Source organism: Pleuronectes platessa, chromosome 16 (assembly GCF_947347685.1).
Source record: "Pleuronectes platessa chromosome 16, fPlePla1.1, whole genome shotgun sequence".
Classification (NCBI taxonomy): Eukaryota; Metazoa; Chordata; class Actinopteri; order Pleuronectiformes; family Pleuronectidae; genus Pleuronectes; species Pleuronectes platessa.
In genome coordinates this window covers 7,012,048-7,032,553 of record NC_070641.1, presented here as the reverse complement: position 1 = coordinate 7,032,553, position 20,506 = coordinate 7,012,048, and the positions used below count along the sequence as shown (strand labels likewise).

General features: G+C 39.6%; 2 protein-coding genes across 4 annotated transcripts; one reads left to right on the top strand and one right to left on the bottom strand.

The window, feature by feature from the left end:
• Positions 1-1,148: 1,148 nt before the first annotated feature.
• Positions 1,149-3,028, bottom strand: tmem220 (transmembrane protein 220). The gene is made up of 6 exons (XM_053443460.1): positions 2,846-3,028; positions 2,713-2,742; positions 2,580-2,640; positions 2,187-2,310; positions 1,727-1,786; positions 1,149-1,634 (listed from the first exon to the last, which is right to left on the bottom strand). Exons 1-6 carry the CDS (start codon positions 2,996-2,998, stop codon positions 1,502-1,504), a joined length of 561 nt encoding a protein of 186 aa, XP_053299435.1. The 5' UTR covers positions 2,999-3,028; the 3' UTR covers positions 1,149-1,501.
• Positions 3,029-4,691: 1,663 nt separating this feature from the next.
• map2k4a (mitogen-activated protein kinase kinase 4a) lies at positions 4,692-18,551 on the top strand. Of its 3 annotated transcripts, XM_053443802.1 has the most exons (13): positions 4,692-5,130; positions 6,397-6,432; positions 7,313-7,345; positions 9,850-9,952; positions 10,055-10,229; positions 10,631-10,750; positions 10,851-10,970; positions 11,066-11,117; positions 11,212-11,339; positions 16,908-16,985; positions 17,194-17,342; positions 17,557-17,602; positions 17,811-18,551. In XM_053443802.1, the coding sequence occupies exons 1-13, from the start codon at positions 4,983-4,985 to the stop codon at positions 17,922-17,924; spliced, it is 1,302 nt and encodes a 433-aa protein (XP_053299777.1). In that variant the 5' UTR covers positions 4,692-4,982; the 3' UTR covers positions 17,925-18,551. The 3 variants fall into 3 exon arrangements, with proteins under 3 accessions (XP_053299777.1, XP_053299778.1, XP_053299779.1); XM_053443803.1 differs by lacking the exon at positions 7,313-7,345; XM_053443804.1 differs by lacking the exons at positions 4,692-5,130; positions 6,397-6,432 and adding an exon at positions 8,672-8,732 and having other exon boundaries at positions 6,441-8,539.
• The last annotated feature ends 1,955 nt before the right edge of the window (positions 18,552-20,506 follow it).

The window sequence follows — 20,506 nt, the reverse complement described above, 5'->3', positions numbered from 1 at the left end:
GATCCTCAGGGTGAACAAATCAAGTGGTAGACCCAAAAAAATCTCACCGGCGCTGAGCCGGAGGATCCGAATGGCTGTCCGTCAAGACACGGGACGATCCTCGTCCCAAATGAAGGCCATTACTGGTGCTGACTGCAGCCCAATAACCATCAGACGGCATCTGCGAAGGAAGGGCTTCAAAAACAAGAAACGTCTTCAAAGGCCACGTCTCCTTCAACGCCACAAAATTGCCCGTTTAGACTTTGCAAGGGAGCACCAAACATGGGACATTCAAAGGTGGAAGAAAGTTTTATTCTCTGACGAGAAAAAATGTAACCTTGATGGTCCTGATGGCTTCCAACGTTACTGGCATGACAAGGAGATGCCACCTGAGATGTTTTCTACGCGGCACAGTGGAGGGGGCGCCATCATGATCTGGGGTGCTTTTTCCTTCAATGGAACAATGGAGCTCCAGGTTGTGCAGGGGCGTAAAACAGCAGCTGGCTATGTGGAGATGTTGCAGCGGTCATCCCTCATGACTGAGGGCCCTCGTCTGTGTGGTAACGACTGGGTTTTTCAGCAGGACAACGCTCCAATTCACAATGCCCGTCTGACCAAGACTTTTTTCCAGGAGAATAACATCACTCTTTTGGACCATCCTGCGTGTTCACCTGATCTTAATCCAAATGACAACATTTGGGGATGGATGGCAAGGGAAGTTTACAAAAATGGACTTCAGTTCCAGACAGTGGATGCCCTTCGTGAAGCCATCTTCACCACTTGGCGCAACATTCGCACTAGCCTTTTGGAAACACTTGCATCAAGCATGCCAAAACGAATTTTTGAAGTGATCAACAATAATGGTGGAGCTACTCATTACTGAGTCAGTTTTTGACACTTTAATTTCTGTTTTAGGAGGGTTTTTTTTTTTTTTAGCTGTGGTCTTAAACTTTTGATCAGCTGATGAACAGCCTACTTCAGTTAAATTGTTGTTTTCAGTAAATTGCCTGCTCACAACTTTTGGGCTCTTGTTCCCATTTCTCCTTTTTGCATTTTGAAACTCTACTTAAACAGTGCAAAATGCAAATTCATGCAATTTTTTTAACTGGTCTTAAGATTTTGATCAGGAGTGTATATAGAAAGAAAAAAAGAAAAATATCTTTCAAATATTTATGTTCAAGGTCAACTTGATTAACTTTTTTATTATTTCATTGTCCATTATTTACACAGTGCACTTCATTTGAAAGAGACATATCGGAGTAAATGTGAAAATCAATCACATCCATTTAGTCTAATCTTTATGAGACCAAAATTAAACATTAACTTGATCTGTAACACAGAGTTTGTAATATTGATGCAATACAGCTTGAAGGTAAACATTAGATGAAAAAGTAAATTTGTTTGTCATTAATGAAACTAGAAACTTACTTTACTATGTTGGCAGCATGATTGCACATTTTCAGTCAAAACAACATCAGGAAATGAACCTTAATCAATGAAGACATTGGCAGGAAGTTGATGTTTAAATAGCAGTTTTACAATGTGACGGCCAGTTGGATCTCAGCTCTTTATTGACGTAGTAGTAAGTCCAGGCCACGAAGGGGAAGACTGTGATGGCAACGGCAGTGGAGACTCGGAGCATCCCGACCGGAGCCCTGACAGAGAACATTGCAAAGGCATCAATCTCTCAGACACAATAGAATTTATCGAAAGATTTGAAATAAATCCTCTGTTCCAATAACGTTACCTTCCAGAGTGGCGGCACAGGAGAAGCCAAACAACCGTCAATGACAGACCAGAAATTTCTCTAAAGGAGATTTAAAAAATAATTATATAGTGTGCAACTTGTATCAGTTCTGCTTTCAAACTGGTATCTGTACTACCATTCATATAATTCATTAACAGTGACTGCGCTGGTAACATTTGTAACATTGTAACATTTAATTTATAAAATATTACAGTTTTAAGTGTTACACTGAGAAGTCTCCACATAAAAATGTAATAATGACAGAGAAGTAGAACGACAAAAATAAGTACGAGCAATTGATTTGTATTCTAATATAAATTATCCCTACGTATGAACAGTGCATTAAGAAAACAGCATAAACTATATAATGAAGGTACATTTGTATCCTGTACAAAACGTTTGCATTGGTGTAAGGTATATGTGTGTATATTATCTGAGCATCAGTGGAACAAAGTCATACCTGCCCTCTTCCTGATGGAAGATGTGTGTGATCCTCCCTTTATAAAGATTCCATCCTAACGTGGCAATCACAGCACTAGATATCATCACGTGGAGATCTGCAACACGCCTCCAGGGCAAAGTCTCTGCGAGGAAAACAAACATTTAAAAACACACGTGCAATGGATTTTTCTCTGCAGGTATGTACAGACATTGCACAGCCACTAGATAGCGCTTTAAGTACTGGAAAGCTGCACCCAATCAGAGTTCAACTGTTTGTGAAACGTGGAAAACAGAGACACTGTCAGAATGCGAGTGGATCATTCAAGTAGCGTTTCATTTTCCTTCTCAGCAGATGATGCGTCTCTTTAAGGACAGTAAAGAAACTAGTACAGATGTGAACTTGTCTCTGTACCTGTCAAATGGGGTTTGAAGCCAATCAATGCACAGAGAGCTGCAGGAACTCCATACCCCACCTGCAACACAAACTCTGTCAATGACCCCTCACATGGAACAGATCACAACATGAGGGGTGGGTTTGATCTTACCATCCACAAACCAGCGTCCGGATCATTGATCTGAGGACAACACGGGTCAATGTTTGGTTATCGATCACGAGTTGTAAAGACGCGTGGTGAGTGATCAGGGGACAGGCGGTGGGAAATAAATAAACACCCTCACCTGAACATATGTGGCAAGAGCGAAGAATACAGACATGGAGACATTGCAAATTTTCCAAATCAGAAAACGCCATGTCCCCGTGTACTCGGCTTTACAAACTTCTCCCATGGTTTCCTCCGAGATTGCATGTCCCCGCCCGGGCATGCGGGACATACAGATGTAGCAAAGCAGACGCACTGCAGCCTGTACAGTTTGCAGAAAGCGAGAGAGACTGTGTTTGATATGAAGTACACTAAAGCCAGGGTGCACACAAACACATACATACATACACAAACACACACGCCACGGCATATGATTCAATCCCACACACTGTGGTGGATTCTTTTTTATTTGTATATATTACATTTGTGTTGCATAACTGCATTCCACAATACAGTCATGTGGTTATAACGCTTTTTAAAATAAAGGCATTCTTCGACCTTAATATCTAGTAATGTGTTTAGAATACGAAATACAGGTGATTTAATTTAATACACTCAAAGATTGGCTGTTAACCTCCTAGCTACCCCGTACAACAAAACGAGCACACATTCCCTGAGAGGGGAACAGGCCAACAATAATGACAAAATACTACTTCCCACTCCACTTTACAAAACAAAACACCCACTGGATGTGTTTTGTTCGCTTTGTTAATCATACTTGGTATAATGCCTCTCTAATGTATCTTTGATTTTATTTTATTTTCAATAAGATGAGCAGGATGTGAAAGACAAAACCTACACACTTCCTGAGCCTTTGGACCACTGGTGGAAGTGGTGGAAGTAGTTTGCATTGATTTGATTAATTCCACATTTGTTTTGGAATGTGCATCATCAAAATTAAAATATATTAATGAGCATGGCAAATATTGTGTGCAAACGTTAAATGTTTTCTGGAGGACCCTGATGTAGTTTGGTGCCTTTTTTAAAAAATTGTTACTGTTTATTAACGGTACACATATTCAGAAACCTTTAATTCAAAATACTATAAGATATACTGAGAAAGAGCAAAGCTTTATGGAGCTAAGGACAAATTATAATATTGATTTTATTTGGGGTCAGTCACAGGATTTATAGAGTCCCTCAAAACAAGTTTCTCTCAAAGTCTCCATTTGGGTTAATACGCCTTAAGGATCCAAGTTGCCTGCTGGTGTGATTGTTGTCTTGTTACTAAGCCGCTAAATAAAGGCAATAAAGTTAAAAAGAAAAAAAAATGGCCCATCACAAGGTGGAAGTAGGCAACTGCCCCAAAAAACTGTGGGTTAAACGTGTGTCTGATATTAAGCAAATTCAATAGAGATCAGATATTCTAACTGTTGCTCCATTCATGTTGGGACCATGTCTCAGAGAGAGACATTATATCATACAGTTGTAAGACATTTGTTGTTTAGGTTTATAAGATTGTTTGATTTATAAAGTTGTATTATATCAAATGTCTTATTGTCTGCTTATTGAGCATTAGTCTTACTCCATCACACGACTACACTCAGGCTGCAGCCATAAATTATCTTAATGGTCAGTTGGTCTGACAGCTGTTTTCTTTGATGGTTGGTTCTGACAATATGTAAAACTGTGAAGAATGTTTTTCCCTGAAGCTCAAGTTAAATATTCACACTAATTTTGTTTTCTCAGTAGCTGTCAAAATGACAAAGATGTCTAATTTGCTAGCTTCTTTTCTTCACATTTTTGCTTAAAAATTACTTAATCAATTGAAACTAGTGTTATATATCATGCAATTTTATCATGTCGTTTTAAATTTATTTTTCAGTTTGATAAATTTATTTTTGTTGAGTTTAATTGATTTAGTAATTAATAGAATTGAGCATGTTCCGGTTTTACTCTGACAGTATCCGGTGTGCTTAGTGCAGCTGTGGGTGTTGACATGTCAGTGGGTCAGCTGATTGCGGCTCGTGAATCCTCTTGACTAGCCTCTAGTTAGCTTAGCCTATCTGGATGTTTGTTTTGTTGACGTTACCACGCAGGTAGCTGTTAGCTCAGCTTTTATAAATCCCTCCGCAAGTGAACGCGGTGTGAAACATCGTACGGTCGCTGGCCGCTCGTCCCGCGGTGTGAACAGATCGTGAGCGGGGCAGTACGTGCTGTGGCTGGGAGGGTGAACTTGCTCTCCGTCTCTCTGCATTGCAGCCCCGGCGCTGCTGATGGAATTCAAACACACAACAATGGCGACTCCCGGTCCCAACAACTCAACGACACCGAGCGGCCACAACGGCAGCAACAACGGAGGATCCGGGGCCCAGCACCAGCACCAGCAGTCCCAGCACATCACCACGATGAGCAGCATGCAGGGTGAGTGGAGGGGACGCTGCGGGAAGCCGGAGCCTGGAGCCGGGAGGGAGGGAGCTCACGCTCCGCTGCAGTGAAGGTTACCGTTAGCACGGTTAGCCGTGGGAGGCTCAGGCTACTCCCAGAACTGGAAACACTCCCCGGGGAACAGACCAGTGTCTCTCCCCTAATGGCGAAATACTGACTGTTAATTTCCAAATGTAAAAATGATTATTTTTCCTCCACAAATTAATCTGTCAAATTAATCCAATGTCCTCGTTGCCATTTTGATATTTGTAGCCCGTTTACATTCTGTTCTGTCGTGTCTGGGGGAGAATCTCACCAAACTTCGCTCTAAAAACCGGTCATTTTAAGTCTCATCTTCAGTTAAAAATGTAACATAAGTGAATTGTAAAAATATATTTTTTAAATCCTAAATATGATAAATTACATCAATTATTTATATTCGGCACAAATGTAATCAGTGTGTCAGTATTCATTTGAGCTGCAGCTACCTTGACATTGATGACGTCTCTTATTCCCAAATTTGATCTCAATTCGCCTTCTGCATCTATTCGTCCTCGACATTAATCAGCGAATTTCATGTGATCGAGAACGATGATCAGGTTAGAATTTGTAAGTCATCAAAACACCTTCACAATTGAAAAATCATTAGAGCTCATGACACATTATACACGGTGGACCTGAGGTGCAAATTACTAAGGAAAATGGGGAAAATCAACAACAATTCACAGAAAACTACAATAAATACAAAACATAACAGCAAATCAAAAAACAAAATGGTAACAAGGAAAACACAACAACAACAATAGCACATACTAGTACTCAACTGCAAAACACAACAAAAAATCCAAACACCTTACAGCAATTTGGCAAATACAACCATATTAACTTCTAACAGATAGAATTGTTGCTGCTTGGACGAACCATATGTTTTCATACTTGCCGTTATTTTTTCTCATCTGCCGTCACTTTTTCTTGTGTGCATTGATTTGTCCTTGTGTTGCACCACAATTAGTTATGTGGTTGGAAATGTGTTGAACTACATTCAATTGTTTTTTTATTTTTAAGTTTGGTGGGTCTCCAGACATTCTTGAACCCTTATTTTAAAGTAGTGTGTGTATGTAGTGTTGCAGCATGACGTATATGGAGTGAAACCTGAGGCCGAGCCCCTTGTCAACAGGAACCTTCATTCACTATGCCACTAAACCAAATGCTCATTGCGATGCTGATATTTTTGTACAAACACTGTCTCATTTTACCTTTCAGAGTCCAACACCTGCTGGAGATGTCAGAGTGAAACAGGTAGCTACACACTTCATTTGACTTGGTAGAGTAGCAGTAGCACTTTCGTTTTAAGTCCAATTAAAGCTTATTTATATGGTGAAGAATGAAGCAATCATCATATTTTGACGGTCAGTGAATTTAATACTAGACCAACTCAAATTTCTCTTATCAGATTGTACAATTTTCTTGATTTTTCATTGACCCCATAGACATTAATTAAAAAGTGACTCTTAAATACTATTTAAGTGATTTATTTAAGCGTAACTTACCAGGCTTCTGTCATTTATCCCTGTTCTATAATCCTGTTTTCATTCATCTTCTCCTGATCATATGTAATCTTTTACCATAATGCTGCTAACTCATGATTCCTTACTGCTGACATGGTGCTGAATAACGGTGAGCTGTCCCATGATTTCAAAAACTCAACTGTTAATTGAACTGTTATTTGCTTCCATTTCAAAACCATTTCACGATGATAATTCGAATTTATAAAAAAAATCATATCAACAGGTCATTGTATTTCATTTGCCGTCACATTGACTGGCACATGACATAATTCCCCATCCTGAAGTGCTTGTAGCTGTTTCATTGCATGCTAATGCATTACCCTCCAGATGATGCATTAAACCTGCAACATGATGCTCCAGTATGTTTCACAACTAAGCAAAGCAAGGCCAATTTCTGCGATTATCCCTCGTGTCTGATGCTGGAGGATTCCTGTCTTACCAATGGACTTTTTTTTTAATTCAAGGAAGTTTATTTTTTGAATCTTTTATTTTTTTACCCAAGGGAAACCACATTTAATCTTGGAAATCTACTAATAAAGCAGTTTTTTGAGGAAGAGGAGACAAGCTGAAGGTGAAATGTGAGAAAATAAAAGCTGTCTTCTCACCTCTAGGCTTTCAGATAAACCTGTCTGGAGCTCCCCCAAGTAAGCCAAACCTCTTTTGCTTCAGCATCAACAGTTCTCATCCCTTTGTTTCCGACTGACAGTCTGGTATGGGGGAGCCTGTCCTGCTGTTCTCAACTAATCCAAGACCCTGCTCTGACCCGGAATTAACATCTGTCCTGAGGGTTCCGTTCACAAGTTCAGGTGTAAATGCACCTGAATGCGTCCTCGATGCACCTTGAGATCTGATCAGTCAGACAGTAAATGGTCTTCATATAGCGCTTTTCCAGTCTTATCAACCACTCAAAAGGTCGTACACTGCAATCCACAATCAGCCATTCATACAGTGCTGTTATATGCTATCACACACCATTCAAACACTCACACGCTATCATAGAAGAGCTGTTTCTCTCGTACCGGCACACACACACAACACGTTGAAAACAGACACATCTGTATACTCACACTGGGAAAATACTACAAACTGTAAATAAAGGTGGACGGCATTTATTCAGGACACATTTTAATGTCTTTTGTGAACAGACGAGCTTAGAGCTGACCACTGGTGATTGAATCTCTCAGGACGGATGTTACCACCAGGCCTGAACTGGGCCCACGTCAAGACTTACCATTGGTTCAAGAAGGCTTGTGCCGGTTGCTAATTAGTCAATATTTAATATACGTGCCAAGTAATGAAGACTAATAAAGCAGCAGCTTGTCTCTCAGTTTAATATATATAAGTTTGACTTAAATACACACTTAAGAAACTCTGCTGCATAAAAGGCAATTGTTTGTCTTTCTAGCAACTTAAGGTAAAGAGTATTTGTTCTCATCGGCACAAGCCTAAAATCAGAGCTTCCATTGATACTTTGGCTCAATATCCTCCCAACTGATGTTAACTCATCGGTGTGATCAAAAATCTCTCCTTACTAAAGACAAGAAGAGACTGAAATGGAAGCTCTACCTCACTGGTTTCCAGTGTGTCACTAACAAGCAGAAGTAGTGCCTGTAGTGTGGTCACATAACAGTTTTATACATTTTTTCAACTGGTGTGTCTTTTTCTTTTTGGCATGGGTGCACTTTGAGCATAGCACTTGCTTGTCGAGACAAGGTACACACACTCAAAAGTTGTCATTTCAACTGATGTTTTCCACTGAAGCCGACTGGAATTCAAACACGCATTCTTGTGGTATTTTGGGTGGAGCGAGCGGGGAAAACGCTGTCCTACAATTCAAGGTGAAATCAAAGCAGTTGGCCTTGAGAAGCATGTCTTCACTGAGTTATATATGTATACATAATCCATATCAGTGTATTCATTCTCCCCCCTGTTTTCTGTTGACCTGTGGTGGTTTGTGTTTGTGAATGTAGGTGTCTGGGATTTTAGCAGCATGCTGCATTTCTGTTTCTGCATCAATTGAAGGATTCACATGTAGGTAGTACTGCAAGGAAGTGTTAAGAAAATGTTGTGGGTGTTTATACAGTCAGCGCTTTGGAGTTGAATGTATTTGTCTGCAGCTGAACAGTCGACACCAGTGCAGGTTAGTGCTGGGCGATGTGTGCAGTGAGATAAGTTTCTCAGAGATTTTACCACACAATTTACACTCTGTTCCGGCTGGAGTGTTAGGTCCTGCATTAAGATCTTGTTAGTAGTCCGTACCATACTTCTGCATCATCTGTAACGTGACGCATGCATAATGCATTCCTATTGGCCAGTTTGGCCCCCCCTTACAAAGCCAGGTAAAGCGAGTGCAGGGAACAACGTTTTCTCCACATGATGGGAGCAGTTGACCAATCACAACAGTAGGCTGGCTAGCCAATCAGAGCAGACTGGTCTTTATCAGGAGGGTGGCCCTACAGAGACAGGACATTCTATTCTATCAAAAAAAGGCCAGTTTTCAGATGAAAACCTATTATTTGTCATTAGAGGTGCAAATCTTTCATAACAGCTCACTAACATGTAGTTTCATTAAATAAGGTTTGGTGTTTTTTTAAAAGCTGGGCACTGTAGTTTTAAGCTAGCATTCCTCAAACTGAGAGAAATAGTGCATTTGCTAGGGACTATTTATGGATTAATCCACATATGGTGCTCTTGAGTATTTGCAGCAGCAGAACAGTGACTGTTAATGGTGATGATGGGAAATCAACAAAATAATAAAGCTTTAGGGCCCAGAGCAGTTACATATATTAGGATACAAAGACAGTATTTATTGGCATATACTGATAGTTAGTTAGGGTCTTCTCATTGGATGTATGTATTCAGGACTCTTGTGAGTTTTACTACATTCTGTAAAATGATGCAGAAGTTGTCAGTTCCTCTCCAATTGTTCTATGAAGAGCATGATGTCCACGGATTTGGGGACATGTGGATAAATGTACTCATCTCCTAGTTCCTCCTTTTACTTCATTTTATTGTTTGTGTTGTACTCACTCACCGCTCGCTCAGAAATTTCATGTGGGATGAGTTTGCTTGTGATCTTTGCTCAATTCTCAGCATTTTGTTGCTTGGGTTTAAAATCTGACCCTGTGACTTTTATTCCAATGGTCAGGTAAACGCAAAGCCCTGAAGTTGAACTTTGCCAACCCGCCGATCAAACCCACGACCAGGTTCACGCTGAACACAGCGGGGCCGCCTTTCCAAAACCCGCACATGTGAGTGAACCTCAACGCTTATGTGCATTTCCCCAAAGAAGACATCCATCTGTATAACATACATTTTTCTCCTTTATCTATTATCCACCATGGTTTTCTTAGAGAAAGGCTGAGAACACACAGCATCGAGTCATCAGGAAAATTGAAGATTTCGCCGGAGCAGCACTGGGATTTCACTGCAGAGGACCTGAAAGATTTGGGCGAGATTGGCCGAGGGGCTTACGGCTCTGTCAACAAGATGGTGCACAAGCCGAGTAACCAGATTATGGCCGTCAAGGTGATCATTTACCTCTGATTGTTCAGACGAGGGCAAGACATGGTAACAGAGACCCAGATATGGAGGTATCTGCGGGCAGAGGTTTTCCTTGCTGAGTTTTTCTAATTTGCATTAAATTCAGACTTTAGTCTGAGAATCTCAGAATAGTTTTCCTTCAAGATGGCCCTAAAACTACATAATAAAATACAGAAATTGAGAGTAAAGAGTAAAACCTTTTCTGCGCTGTATATTCTCTTAAACTGAAAGTTTTCATATCAACAAACATAAACGGAGACACTGACGTGTGTGTGAAAAGAGTCATGGCAGGCGATATTTTCTGAAAATCTGTCGGGCTCCAGTACCTGCACCTTTTGACCGTTTGACAGTGTGATTATAACTTTGTGTTGTTTGTTCAATCACAGCGAATTCGTTCAACGGTTGATGAGAAGGAGCAGAAGCAGCTGCTGATGGACTTGGACGTGGTCATGAGAAGTAGTGATTGTCCTTACATCGTGCAGTTTTACGGTGCTCTGTTCAGAGAGGTGAGGTCAAAGCACAATTCAACATTGGGTTGCTATATTCCAAAGTGTTTTACTATTTCACGGGTTCATAAACCTGATGACTGCATTTCTTATGTTTCAGGGTGACTGTTGGATTTGTATGGAACTTATGGCTACCTCGTTAGACAAATTTTACAAGTTTGTATATTGCTCATTAGACGACGTGATTCCGGAAGAAATATTAGGAAAAATAACATTAGCTGTAAGTTAATCCTCATAGAACATTTGTCTTATTATACATGAAGAAGCCTGATTATCTGCTGCCCATACTAAAGAGATGTTTTGGTATTTTTGTAGACTGTGAAAGCGCTTAACCACTTAAAAGAAAACTTGAAAATAATACACAGAGGTAAGATAACACCAGGGCCTTTTCCAATCTTGAATATTTTTGACTGATGGCTTCTTTTTTTTCCGTTAACCAAGCATTTCTTCTTCTCCTCCAGACATTAAGCCGTCAAACATCCTCCTGGACAGGAACGGCAACATAAAGCTGTGTGACTTCGGCATCAGTGGTCAGCTGGTGGACTCCATCGCCAAAACCAGAGACGCGGGGTGCAGACCATACATGGCAGTAAGTAGCACTGAGTGTGGTGTGATTGGTTTGCACTGTTTTCAAACTCAGTGGTGGAGCTCAGTCGCATCCCGAAGATGTTTTGTTTTGTGCTCAATCAATTTACTCAAATTAGGTACAAACGCTCAGTTGGAGTCACGGGTGAGCTGATTCGATTTTGGTCAAAGGCAAAAGTCACAAAGGCCTCATTAAACATGTTGTTGCCCTCTTGAACATGACATCTCAAGGCCACCATAATTTCTTCAAAGTTTGACCAGTTGTCACTTGGACTCCCAAAGATGAACTAAGTAGATATCATTGTCAAAGGTCACAGTGATATCATATGAGTCTTAAAAAAATGATTTACACTAAAGCTGCACTGGTTCGTGGTGGCAGACAACCACAGGGCGGTAATTTTGGTTGTTGTTTGGTTTTATCAACCAAGCACAAACCTGCACGGTATCAAAATAGAAGACTGTAAATGTCCCCATTGCGCTTCACAGAGTCTTAGATTACATCTCTACCTTTTGTTTCTTGTTATTCAGTGCAGGTTTCTGACTGGTCTGCTGACACAAGAAATCAGTTAAATCTTTGTGATGTACTGAAGAAATGATTCATGATGAATCAGGACAGCTGCAGTGGGTGTTGCTGAGTATATTGAAACAAAACTGAATGGCCTGGTTGTGACTAAGACCTGGTATCGAGTCATGTAGGACCTTAAAGGGTTCAGCAGAAAGTTGTAATGTACAACAGGAAGTGTTTCTTTTTTGTGATTAGTGTGCAGAGGTCTTGAAATCTCAGAGCCAGAAATCTTGGGCTGTTAGTGCTTTGGAGCAGCTATACTCTTATCAACATTAAACATTATTTTACATAGACTGACCGGTTTTGTGTAGGAACAAAATAAACAATACTTCTAACTGGGAAATTATGACAATGTCCCCAAGCACAGGTGAAAGACTTTCATTATTGATTAAAGGGGGAATTTTCTACTTCACTTCTTTAAAGTTGTGGCATTGACAAGAGACAAATTTAAAAAATGAAGAGCAGTACAGAACAGAGTTGTTGGTTATTAAGATGTGAATTCATATGAACCCAGTAGGAGATGTGTGCGGGTCAGATGTGTTCATTATAACTAAAGAACATTCAGAAATTGAAATCTTTATCTGTATGGCTCCTCTTTTTCACCCTGAGCTATTTGTATTCTTCCAATTTCCTGTCTGTCGTGTGTTTCAATAGTCATCAATACGCCCACTAGCCTGCTGTGACATTTTTCATGCTGTATTCTCACATGGACTCCCTCAGACATTTTACTAGGGGGATGGCATTCCGGGCAACTGACACTGAAATTTGTGTTCTCACAAACGGCCCCTCTGTAAAATGTCAAGAAACTGTTCAGACTTAAGTTCAGAAAGTAGCTAAAGATGAGCTGAGTTTTAGTCCCTGAAGTGTGTCAAGCTCCAAAACCACGATGACTGACTCAACAAGTCGTTTTATTTGTACTTAATGAATCACAGTTTCTTTCTCAAAGGCCCCGGAATACAACACAGACTTTTCATGTCCAAGCCCAAAGCAAGAAAATCCTGCTGCAGTCACACCACAGGCTGAGTCTTGCTCCCCAGGACATGTGAACCTGATGGTGACAACTCTTGATGTATGTCTGCTTCAGACTTCCTAAGAAAGTGCAGTGTCTGATTTGATGCGATTCGGACACGGGATACAGTCAATATTGATACATTTTTAATAAAAAGGCGACCGGTGCTTTGTAGCAGTGACGCTGGGACGTTACAGCATAAGTGACATTGTTGCTCACAACAACGGCAACAACGAATCTCCAGCTCGCGGTTCTGTGTACTGAGTCGAGCTTCACCGAACTTAGAACTAACACCTGAATTTGTTTTTTGCTTTCATAAAGAAAAAACGTCTCGTTCTAAACAGGCAGGTTTAAAACAGACATTCTGCTAGTGATATAGTGAAAAGCAGCAAACTCACATTTCAGAAGCTGCATGTGAAGCAGTTTTACCTCCATGTTTACACCCCTGTCTGTTGGTCGGTGGGTTTGTTGGTCAGCAGGATCATGTAAAACCACAGAACAGATTTCCTTGATACTTGGTCCAAGGAAGGGACATGGATCAAGCAAGAAGTCGTAAAATGTTGGGACTGATCAAGATTTTCTTTAACATTGTGGGATAGGACTTTTTTTTGACATTTTCACACAATTCCCAGTGCATAATTAATGGACCCTAATAAAAAAGCAGACACGTTGAGGGGACAGATATTGATGAGTGTGTGCAGTTTGGTCCAGATCAAAATAAAGATATGGATATAATGGATTTAAATGTGGTTTCATGAGGGGAATGTTGGACCTTGGCGGAGGTATGAGCTCTATTGAGTGACACTCTAGAAGCTTATTAAAATTGACCAGTTACCAATCAGATAGATTAGACCACACCCATGTTTTTAGTGAACAGCCACTATGTGTGTGCGCGTGTGTGGTATTTCTACAACATAACTGCGACCTCAAAATAACTGAAGAGCTCCAGATCTTTGGCAAAGCACAGAGATGATCTCATTGTGACGACATTACTTGAGGATATTTTCTGCCTCTGGGTTACGTCAGCTGTTGGGGTACCTCCTCCCTCCCTCCCTCGCTGCCTCCCCCAGTGACTCCACAGCAGTTTCCATGCTAAATTTGGTTAGACTGTCACTATCAGGACCCGGCAGCACACCACCACCACCACCACCACCATCATGCATGCTCCCGCTGTCTGAAAGGCCGAGGCAGGGCACTTCATTCATGACTCTCATTTAAAAGAAGTCCCCCGGCAGCTTCCCGTGGCCGTGAACTCAGGCTGCAGGAATCTCAGCTCCAGTTTCTTGTTTCCAGCCGGCACGCTCGCCAGGTGTTTGATCACCACGCCGCTGGAAACTTATTTCCATGGGCCAAGAGAGAACCCATTAAAGTTTGGTGCAGACAAAGAGGCAGATCCAGGACTTTTTAATCTATTTCTTTAACATTGTGAGATGGGACATATTTTGATATCGGACAGATTTTTATGAGTTTGTGAAATTTGTTGCACATTGATTGCATTTATGGATACAGTTGGTGAAGGTCTACTATCTACTGAGTGCCATTCTAGTTACTTTCTAGATGATGATAGTCTTGCATGTCTGTGGCTGGTTTGTCGAGCATTTACATTTGTACTTGTACATGTAGTTGCACTAAGTTTAATTTCCAAAGCACTGTGCAGTAACGCTGACAATGTTGTTGCAAATCTTTTTATTTATATATACATAAACCAAGATTCTAACATTACAATGAAAATATTGTTAGGTTGTGAACCTTTATAGAATTAGCTACTGTAGTATATAGTCCTTGTTGTTCTCATCCACAGTATACGGTCGCTGCTGTTATTCAGAGCTTCGTTAGATTACAAGTTCAATTTTACTTAAAGACTCAAGTATCTCCCAGTGTCTCAACCTCAAACTACACAGATGGGATATGTTTGCTTCAACGCTCTCTATGCTATTTATGACCTTATTTTGGAATATGAATCTCATTAATTCCCTAAAACCCTATTGAAAAACTAAAGTGAATGCAATACCCTTCCATACGAAAACTACAGATATAGATAAACAACAGTTTTATATAGGATATATTAAAGATAATGTAGTACATTGTGGTCTAACTTACAGTTTTTTAATTCAAATTTAACCCATGTAAACCTGCAAATACAGAATTTTGTGGTTTGAATAAACAAAACTATAAATGAGATTTCACAGATTTGGTAATTAGTCTCAGACCTCTGTCATGTTGCCACTGAAACTGTAATGACACTGAGTGGAGCTCTTACCTCCACCAAGTTCAACCAGTCGGGGATTCAACATTTTCTTCCACCAGATCGGGATCAGTATCGAATACTGCACCAATCTCATAGATCGCCTAAACATAAATGCGTCATAATTTTCTTGTTTTTACATCAAGATCCAAACTGTATTTCCAGATGAAAATCTTGCAACATACAGTAAAGTGTGTCAGCTCTTTGAATCAGCCCCTTTTAACTGGATCCTCACAAATATTTAATGCATACTACCCTAGCTCTTGCCCCATCCCTCAACCAAGTTCGGTGGAAATAGGTCTCTTTTTTTTTTTTATTCATTATTTTCTCTATGAAAACTGAAAAAATGAGGTTAGACACTAATATACAGTTTCCAGAGCTCAGAGATGATTTTCTAGTTACATATTTTGTAAAGTGGTTAAAAAGATCCAAAGGTGGAAGCTATGAACGTTAACATTGTTGTCTGATCACTTCCCTACTAATGCTGTTTACATTGGAGACAGTTTATAAGCTGAGTGTCTTCCAACACTTCCAGTCTTGGCAGATGCGAACAGACTCTCTGCAGTCTCGTCCTCTGCTCTACCAAAAACATCTCATCGTTGCTGCAGCACAGACTGTCCCATTGTGCTGCTTAGTGACGTCAGCATCTACTTCAGGCCTGTGAATGGGCTAGAGAGGTGCTCGCTCCTCTGCAGAGCACAGCAGCAGGAGAGGCAGCAGATTTCTGCAGCCTCCTGGAGACACTTCATTACCAAGTCTGCTCTTTGAATTCAGAGCAACTGACGAGGAGGTTGTACATGAACAGAATTGGCAGACGTGTAAAGCGCTTGGAGTCCTGAGAGGCAGGAATAAGGAAGCGTGCAGAGAGATTTGTGAGCTCCGGAGCTGATGCATCTCTTCGTGCAGGTGTAAACATGCCCAGAGGTGATGAGCTGCCTCGGTATTTTCCGGAGGGGTGGGAGAGTTTGTCGCATTCATGAACACCTGTTTTCCTCTGATGATCTCAGAGTGTAGGAAAACAGGTTAACACAAATACCTCTTTTTTTTTTGTTACAGTTACATTCCCTTCTCATATGTCTGAGTTCCTTTGTGATGGGTGTCCTGAACAAGATTTGAAGCTCAGGGGAGTTAGACTGAAGAGACACAGTGACATCTGGTGGTTTGCAAAACTAACAAGAATCCACCCAAATGATCGAAATGGTCTAATAGTTGCCTCTGCGGTTATGTTTTCCCCCATGTTCGTTAATTTATTAGTTAACAGGATTATGCAAAAAATGTTGTACCGAGTACAACAAAAACGTGGTGGAAGAATGTGATATGAGTCGGGAGGAACTCATTTCGTTGCAGATCTGGATCAGGGGCCGACTTAAATATGTTTCCGTGGCTTTCTTTAACAGCATGAGTTGGAACCTTTTCATTTATTTGGATCTTGATGAAGAATGCTGGCATGTTTAAGGGGCTGATATTTATAACTATTTATAAGTTGGGTGCAAAATCTGGATCTATTTAATTTAAATGTGGATTCATATGGCAATGCAATTTTATTTATAAAGGACTTTACATACATGCAGGTATCACTTACCTGTGTTCCTATTACTTCATATTTCCTCCATTACAAACTGTATCCCAGTCACCACAAAGCACAAAGTTGTCAGAATGCACAACAGCTTTCATTGTGCCTCTGTTTCAAATCAGGTTAGGCTGTTTAATACTGTTTCTGGAAACACATTTTGAACCGGATTTTCTTTTTCAGCCAGAGAGAATAGACCCGAGCGCCTCCAGGCAAGGCTACGACGTGCGCTCAGATGTTTGGAGCTTGGGAATCACACTGGTGAGTAAATTGCTCTGATGTCCATAGATCTCTAAAAAAGTGTGGAAAATTATTTTAATTGTCTACAATTTATTTACCCATAACTAAATTTCACACTGCACGATTTTTTTTTACTATACGTGTAAATATTGAATATTTAACAATATCCAAGTTTTGGATGATTTAGAATTCAACAGAACTGATATTCTCTGTATAAAATGGTTTTCAGTACGAGCTGGCCACAGGACGGTTTCCTTACCCAAAGTGGAACAGTGTGTTTGACCAGTTGACCCAGGTGGTGAGAGGAGACCCTCCACAGCTCAGCAACTCGGAGGAAAGGCGCTTCTCGCCCACGTTCATCGCCTTTGTCAACTTGTGGTGAGCAAAGACTGGAATTTATCCTGCTGCATTATGCCATAGTGCCAATGGAAATGCACCGTTTGAGATTTTCTGTGATGTTCTAATACTGTATCGGGGAATTGATTCTGCTTTCAATGTTTTGTTCTGTACAAATTTCTTGCCTGGTCTCACATGAGTCAACTGCATTCTCCAATGTTTTAAACCGTTCTTATTTTTTATCATTTTTCTCAAGCCTTACTAAGGATGAGTCAAAAAGGCCAAAGTACAAAGAGCTACTGGTGAGTTCATGTCGAGTCCTCATGACGTCTACAACCCTCTCTCTTAGAAAATACCAAATGAATGGTTCAACCTTTTAAGAATCACCAAATAAATGATTGTGCTAGATCTTGCTTCTATGTTACAGTAGCAAAGAATAATAATGATTTTTGAAATTTGCACAGAAACTTGTTTTAATATAATAAATAAATTGACATTTTTGCTTTCCAGAGAGACGCGTTCATTCAGATGTACGAGGAGCGCACGGTCGATGTTGCCAGTTACGTCTGCAGGCTCATGGATCAGATGCCAACATCTCCCAGCTCCCCCATGTATATGGACTAAAAACACACAAATATATGAATAAACATGCACCAGTCTGCAACAATAAAGACATTGAAAAAAAGAAAAGATAACAAAGTAGACAAAACAATTCCTCATGTAAATTTGCTTGGTCCCTTATTGCAGTGTTAAGAGAATTGTAAAGCCTAAAAGATAAATAAACACCACTTGCAGCAAAAGTGGTGGAAATTTCAGTCATGTCTGTATAATATATAAACGTTAACACACCTCTGTTTCTCTCTTGTTCACAAGCACTGACGCGCAGTGTAAGTATAATAGCAGCTGAATCAATCAGTCAATCATGGATGCATCTTGGTGATTAGTAGTAACAAAAAAACAAAACTGCCTGGAACTTGTATTTATGGAAACCAAAATCATGTGGAGTTTCTGATGTGGAGATTCTTCAACATACTGGAATCATGCTCTTTGTGAATTGTCCCACTTCTTCCATGTACGTGAATGAAAGCATCGTGTTTGGTATCTTAATGGAACTTTGCTTCTCTGGGTGTAAAGCAGTTTAAAAAGGTGAACGTGTCGGTGGTCAGAATCATGTTAGACCTGTATAACAGTCAGTGCTCACTGTGCAACAAACGATATGCTGATATAGGAATAAAGAGAGGGGAAGGGAAAGGTGTGTTTGAGTCTTCTTCTTTTTCTCCGAATAAGGTTTACAAAAATATGTTTTGTATGGTGACTCTGACTTGAAGTCTAGGTGCAAGTTTTGAACACCTGGAACCAGATGTGTGTGTGTATCCAGTTTGCTAACATCTATAATCTTTGACTAGGGTTTGGCCACAGCCTCCACTCTCCTGGTTTCAAATGGTTAACTTTAGAATTTCAGGAATAGTTCTCAATCAGGTAAATTTTATTCAAAACACAGTAAACAAAGGAAATATAAATAAACTTAAATCTATATGGCTTCTCAAACATAATTACCATATGTAGATTCAAAAGTGAACATTTGAACACATTTAGAACAAAACTTGCAAACTGGGACTTTCATTCTTAAATAATTTAAAAAAAAACTACCTTTGTATTATTTAGTCAGAAACATGTTAAATAGGGCTGCAACAAAACGAATTTTGCTATCGAAATTATCTACTCTAATAACGATCAGTTGATTATTTTCTTGATTAACCTATGTCTTAGTCTATAAAATGTACAAACATACTGGGAAAAATGCCTGTATAAATTCCAAAAGACCCAAAGTGACGGTGCAAAATCCAAAGAGATTCTCTTAAATATCCTATATGAAAATTGTCATGGCAATTTCTACATTCCCACCTTAACAAGGAGGAGAGAGAGCCACAATTCGCATATAGTATTGTTACCTTTAATGCTCGAGCTGGGTGCATACCACAAAGGTTAGTTTGTAATATGCCCCCAAGATGGGAAACAGTTCTTTTTCTTTACACATTTGGCTAACCCCTCCCACTCTAGTTGGGGTTTGTTACAAAGTCAAAGGTTGGGATCTTCTGATCACATGAATACAACAATGCCTTGTTAAAGCAATCAGGCAAAGATTCATTTAGTAGTACAGGAAACAGTCTGGTCAAGGTTACATTCATGATCAATCAAAGGGTAAATAAACATGATTATATTATGGTCAACTGTTATATTTCCCTTTTACACAAGAAGAAAACAACTTTAGCAAAACATGGAATCATCTTTAAAACAGTAAATGTCCAGTCGCAGATGAATTTATAATTCTTTGACCGTGCAATCGATTAATCGTTGCAGCTCTACTATCCATAAACAAACAACAGTAAATGACCTATATGCAAGTCAGATTGTTCATGTGGTTGTGGTGTGCTTTCTACTATGTACAACGATTTATTGTAGCTTACCTACCAAGGCTTTAAAGTTTCCACTGCAAACATTTCAGATCATTTATGATATTAAATATGATCATTAACTTGATTATTTTTTGTCTTCACATAGGTCCGTTAATTGTGTAGATGAGGGCCAATGATAACCCTATGTAACATCGTGTATTTAAAGAATAATAATGATAATAAAATTATTTATTTAACATAAAGAATATAATAAAATATCTATTACTTATAATAATATGCTTATTTTAAGGGCAAGTAACAGCATTAAACTTAGCTGTTCATGCTATGACATAATCATACTCTGTCATAATTCCATGTGAGTAATGTTTGAGTTAATTTGATCAATAATCAATATTTTAAAACTGCTTCAGAAATTGTCTAATTATCTTTTTAGGTGTCTTATATTGTAGTTGTTTGTTTATATTGAAGAGTTCCAAGCCCTATGAAGGACAACAAATAAATAATGAATAAAATAAACTAATACATTAATAATCAAATGCAGAAATAATTCAGTATGTAATTAAATGGTTTCTAAGTGTATTTACATTTAACTATTTATACAGAAATAGGTGGACATACAAAAATAGCCCCTTTCATCACAAACTATTATTTATTTATTCTTGTGTCATTTTTTTGTCCTTCATAGTCCTCCCCCCAACAGCCTTTATGATTGGTCTGTACATATTGCTAAACAATCCCCTACACCAATCAGCGATAAGACGCGTTTGACGTCATCTTTAGATGCCGGAA

What these genes read in the sequence shown, in the direction of transcription:
- tmem220 (XM_053443460.1), bottom strand. Translation starts at nt 2,998, where the DNA reads ATGTCCCGCATGCCCGGGCGGGGACATGCAATCTCGGAGGAAACCATG. An exon ending in CGGACGCTGGTTTGTGGATG is followed by an intron (nt 2,641 to 2,712) that starts GTAAGATCAAAC and finishes TTTGTGTTGCAG; the next exon opens with GTGGGGTATGGAGTTCCTGC. An exon ending in CTTCAAACCCCATTTGACAG is followed by an intron (nt 2,311 to 2,579) that starts GTACAGAGACAA and finishes TTTTCCTCGCAG; the next exon opens with AGACTTTGCCCTGGAGGCGT.
- map2k4a (XM_053443802.1), top strand. Translation starts at nt 4,983, where the DNA reads ATGGAATTCAAACACACAACAATGGCGACTCCCGGTCCCAACAACTCA. An exon ending in ATCGCCTTTGTCAACTTGTG is followed by an intron (nt 17,343 to 17,556) that starts GTGAGCAAAGAC and finishes ATTTTTCTCAAG; the next exon opens with CCTTACTAAGGATGAGTCAA. An exon ending in CAAAGTACAAAGAGCTACTG is followed by an intron (nt 17,603 to 17,810) that starts GTGAGTTCATGT and finishes TTTGCTTTCCAG; the next exon opens with AGAGACGCGTTCATTCAGAT.